Source organism: Diadema antillarum, unplaced genomic scaffold, assembly GCF_040938485.1.
Source record: "Diadema antillarum isolate AM-2024a unplaced genomic scaffold, OU_Dant_1.0 seq00000326_RagTag, whole genome shotgun sequence".
Classification (NCBI taxonomy): domain Eukaryota; kingdom Metazoa; phylum Echinodermata; class Echinoidea; order Diadematoida; family Diadematidae; genus Diadema; species Diadema antillarum.
This window is the reverse complement of record NW_027271344.1, coordinates 448,217-453,356: the sequence shown is the minus strand read 5'-3', so window position 1 is coordinate 453,356 and position 5,140 is coordinate 448,217. Positions and strand designations below refer to the sequence as shown.

Here is a 5,140-nt window from a genome sequence, read left to right as displayed (position 1 = left end):
GGGAGGGGGGGGGGGCATTTTGGATGATGATACAGAGCTTCTACAAGGATCACCCGCCATTATATACCTTTTGCTCGATGTCGCGACCAAAATCCTTTCTGTGCTTTTAGTGCCAAAATGGTTCAGAAAAAACCCTTGGCCTTGCACACACTGTCCAAAGTATCTGTCACAGAAAGGATTAACGGAAAGTGTTAACGCGTGTTTCAAATGGTTACTGGGTTGACTTCTCACTTGTTTTGCTCAAGCCGAACAGAATAGTCTCACAAGGTGACAAGTACATGTATTAATCAAAGCACAAAGTGCTTCCAGCCGGTTTATTCAGCAATATATCTTAGACGCAGTTTCTCAAGAAATCGCGTCAGGAGCTATATAATCAAGTACATGTCACGTGCTTGTATTAGGAATCAAGGGATTATAAACAGGTCATTTTGCTTTCTTCTCTTCATTAGTTTTCCTCTGCATATTCCCATGAAACGCTGTGCAGCTCAATGAGCAGCAATCAACGCATCTGATTTCTTGGCTGCTGGTAACCATGGCGACGCAGTATGACAAGCTGCGCGAGAGAAACAAGAAGTACCCCAACATCGACGACTCATACAAATATAGCAGCCTGCTACTAGAGGATACCTGTGTGGCGCTCCATGGAATTCTGTTACAGGATATTAAGCTTGGCAAGCAGGAGCTCTTCAAAGAGGCCAAGTTCATCCAGAGCAGACTCTATGAGACACTGACCTACATTCTACAGAGACAAGGAAAGTCCTTGGACCAGGTACTTAAAAGCAATTGCTACTCTTAATTTCGCGACAGTGCTTAAAAGTTAACAATCATGTAATCACGATATTGTTAAAGTTACTGTAGACTCATTTCTGTTTTTTTTTTTAAACAAAGTGGCCATGAAGCCTACTTTAATACACATCAAATTTCTACGTGTATACATGTATGCATGTCAGTTGCAATATTAGTAAAAGAAGTACCCGACAAAATCCACATCCTGAATGATGTGTTGATGGGACGCAATCTGGAGACGAATGATAGAAAGCTATCCAAGAGTAATTGCTAATACTAAGCAGAAAAACAATGGGTTACACAAAAAGATGAATGAAAAACTTGTCATAACATTGTATGAGATATCGCAATGCTGATGACATGTTAGGGTAACGTCCACCTCTAAGGAAGCAGTGATGAATATAACATAACAGCCGCTTTACACATATTATATCGGTTAACTCTATACAGGTCATGATGGAATTTGCGCACCAGAAGCTCAAGTATCTCCGAAGTCGTACCGTCGTTCAGCCGCTGATCGACATGGCCCTGGCCAAGCAAGAGCCTGAACAGCTCCTGATCTCAGCCATTATGTTGCGCAAGAAGACGGCTGGCTACGAACCGGATGTCCGCAGCGCTCGCTCGGACATGGCGCGCCTGGCGTACCTCATCCAGGAGAAAGTATTTCGTTTCGGATTCTACATCTGGATGGGGACGTTGGAGGAGCTGCGTCACTACGAGATGACGCACAAGTTGTCGACGCTAAGTGAGTCTGAGGGCGAGCTTAAGAACTTCTTGGTGCTGAAGAAGCACACACTGGTCCTGCCTAGAATCGGGAAACCCATCCCGTCGACTTTCATGACAACGCTGCTGATGAACCGCATCGCACCGGAGTTCTGTATCAGACTCTACCGCGTCGAGCCCGAGACTACCATGTGGGACGATCGAGAAGATGATGTGGCCAGGTATTCAAAAATTTCCCCATGAGCTCTGAAGTGCACTTATATCATTCAATGGTTAATAGCTCATGACTCACTTTACAGTCCTAACATTGTATCTATTCCAATGTTACAGCAAACTGCTATTTGCATCTGAAATTCATAGTTTTTAAGTAGCTGTTTACAGCCACCATTTTTTATTTTGTTTTTCCTTTCTCTTTTTTTTTTCCACAGAGTTGTTGATAATCTGACATGCAAGTCTGAACACATATTCGAGACATTCTATAAGAAATTATACGAATACCTTTTGTTTTTGTTTGTTTTAGCATAACTGTATTCTGAAATAGTTATGTCAAATCAGTGAGAATATTGTATGACATTGAATTGAATTGATTGCTTTATTGTCCACAATGCGAAAGTGGAAATGCGCCTTCCACCAGCGTTACACACAAGAGATACAAACAGATAACAATTGTTCATTGAACATATACGTCACAGATTACAAATAAGATGAAACATAAATGTTTTGCATTACTTGTTGACATATCATCCCGAAATACAAACTTTGCTGATTGCTAGTCCCGCAAATCATAAACCTATATATCTCCTCACACACATACTCTCTCTTTCTCTCCCCCTCTCTCTATACATGTATATATATATATATATATATATATATATATATATATATATATATATATATATATATATATATACATGTATATGTATTCCTCTGTTGTGACATAATGCAATGATATTGTAGTTGCTCCGCGTATTGGCAGTACTAGAAATAGCAATAATAATGTCACAACAGAGGAATGCATTAAATGCCAATCTTGATTTTAATCAAAAATCCGAATTTTCGGGGGTCCTCCCCCTTCGCACTGTCATCCCTGACGAAGGGGGAGGACCCCCGAAAATTCGGATTTTTAATTAAAATCAAGATTGGCATTTAATGTATTCCTCTGTTGTGACATTATATATATATATATATATATATATATATATATATATATATATATATATATATGTATATATATATATATATATATATATATATATATACGTATATATATATACATACATATATATACATGTATGTGTATTAATTCCAGCTTCTTGAATCCACCTGTATCAAAACATTCTTTCAATCTCGACATCCATGCAAAGTGTATCATCTTCCAAAAATCACACTCATTTAGGGATCCTATACCGTCTTGAGTACAGAAAAATATTTCCACTGTTTTTCTATACTTTTGCAGCTTCTCTTCATGGCTACGGCAGCAACACATATTCAGATGTTTCTTTACAGAATCTTTGCATTCAAATTCTTGATACACATAATACCAAAATTTCTGCCACTGCACTGTTCTGTCACATTGCAGTATATATCACTTTTTTTCTTCAAAAAGTACTGTTTTTTGTGGACTGATGTGTTTATGTATTGAAACATCGTTTCTTGCTTTGCATTGAGATAAAAATATCTGGATTATGTAAAAAAAAAGACAAAGGAAGTAACGTTACCATTGTCTTGTCTTTGTGTTGTTTGTTTGTGTGTATGTTTGTGTTCTGTCGCTGCACAGGTTACACGATTACTACAGCAGTATTGCTCAGTTGAACACTGGATATGGCATGTGGGGAGTCAGCGGCCAAATTAGAAACGTCAGGAATCAACTCATGAAAGTGCGCGACTATTTGGAGGTATGAAATCTTCATAAAAACATATCTTTGTCATAATTATTCATCACTAGTCTTTTAATACCAATACTACTACAATGTACTAGCATTCCTGTATTATAGTTTTCAAACACACACAACTTTAACCTGTAAAGATATTAGTGTTGAATAACCGCTATTTATATCTGTTCATTTCCCTCAGTGATAACACTTCTGTATGATTGCAACCACTTTCATTTTCATCCTGGATTGAACAGGCTGCATGTGAGCGAGTACCCATGTTGACCGATCACAAAATGGCCCATTTGGTCAATATCACTTTGATGAAGTGATTGATAGACCTAAACTTGTTATGGAGGTGTTCGCATGGGTTTGTAACATCTTAATTTTGTCAGGTGTTCTTTCTGACGTCATTATGGGATACATGATGAACAAGGACATGATGAATAGAAAGTAATGGAAGAAGTTACGCTGATGAGTATAGTACAGAGCTTAGTTAATTAGCTAATGGCGCCATTATTTTGGCTGGTATCATACTCAATAATAAAGTATCTATATGAATGATTATTGGATGTTGTTTTTTTTTACAGGCAAGTTTGTTCGACCGTGCACGGGCGATGCTGATGATGGCTCGGGTCATGTTCACCGACCTCGTAGTCGTAAAGAGCCTCGAGCCGGAGGACGTGGCAGAGTGTGACTACCTCAAGATCCACATGGAATTCCTCAAGGCAGAGATCAAAGAGGGCATGGACAAGGATCAGGGGCTCTCCTCATCTGAAGATAGTGACTATGATTAAATGCTCAAGGCAGGCCAACGTGGATGATGAAGGAGAGTTGGAGAATGGTGTTAAATGATTGGAAACTAATGAACAAAACATATACAAGGACATTGTACTGTGTAAAGCTTCCAGACACCATTTTGCTCTAAAAGAACACTCATGTCTTGGAGAAGTCTGTGTGTTTGATTTTTTTAAAAACAGACATATGATGCCATATACGTGGTAAGTGCTGTGATTCATCATCACCATCATCAATGATCCTTGAAGTAATTCTCTTGGGATTAGTTGAGAATCATACACCTTATGCAATATTGAACGACAGCAGAAAATGTTATTTGTACAAGAAGTGTGATTATTGCTGAAGGTTTGTCCTTGACTAAAGTGTCATCAGTGGAAAAAAAAAGTACTGTTTTAAACCGTGTAAAAGAAAAGCCAGCGGAAGGATGGATGGGTGAACAACCTCCCAAAATGCATGCATCCATCACCTTGTATATACAGTAGGTGCAAAGGCACAAGAAAATGTGTATTAAATAGACATCAATGCCAACTTGTCAAATATCAATATGCAACATCAGTGAATTGTAGACCACAATGCCTTTTGTTAACTTGGCTCTCACTTATCATTTCCTAAAATCTGATCAATCAATAGTCCTTCAAGTTAGACGACATATATGTTTTGAATACCATAAGATTTAGTTCTATTAGTTTATGCATTACCAGCAAAATCTTCAAATTTGACCTGAGCTTTTGACCAACTTGAAATATTTGTCATTCACATTGCAGAAGAAACTGGTCAGATATTAATGAGACCAAGTGTATCTCTAAATAAAAACTAAGGAAACTGATATTCTTACAGCAGGACTTGTAAGAAAATCCTGCGAGTGGCAAGATCTATGATCGAAAACACAGCAATTGAACCAGAAAAAAAAATACTTTCCCGTTTGAAGGTGCAAAGTTAGTGATTTAAAACCATGGAGATGA

At 38.1% G+C, this 5,140-nt stretch overlaps 1 protein-coding gene across 1 annotated transcript; it reads left to right on the top strand.

Annotated features, from left to right (window-relative positions):
• The first annotated feature begins 532 nt into the window (after window positions 1-532).
• Window positions 533-4,177, top strand: LOC139730644 (uncharacterized). The gene is made up of 4 exons (XM_071641503.1): window positions 533-769; window positions 1,237-1,730; window positions 3,287-3,404; window positions 3,971-4,177. The coding sequence occupies exons 1-4, from the start codon at window positions 533-535 to the stop codon at window positions 4,175-4,177; spliced, it is 1,056 nt and encodes a 351-aa protein (XP_071497604.1).
• The last annotated feature ends 963 nt before the right edge of the window (window positions 4,178-5,140 follow it).

Coding starts and splice junctions, on each gene's coding strand:
- LOC139730644 (XM_071641503.1), top strand. CDS start 533: ATGGCGACGCAGTATGACAAGCTGCGCGAGAGAAACAAGAAGTACCCC. Junction 770..1,236: donor AAGGAAAGTCCTTGGACCAG/GTACTTAAAAGC, acceptor AACTCTATACAG/GTCATGATGGAATTTGCGCA. Junction 1,731..3,286: donor CGAGAAGATGATGTGGCCAG/GTATTCAAAAAT, acceptor GTCGCTGCACAG/GTTACACGATTACTACAGCA.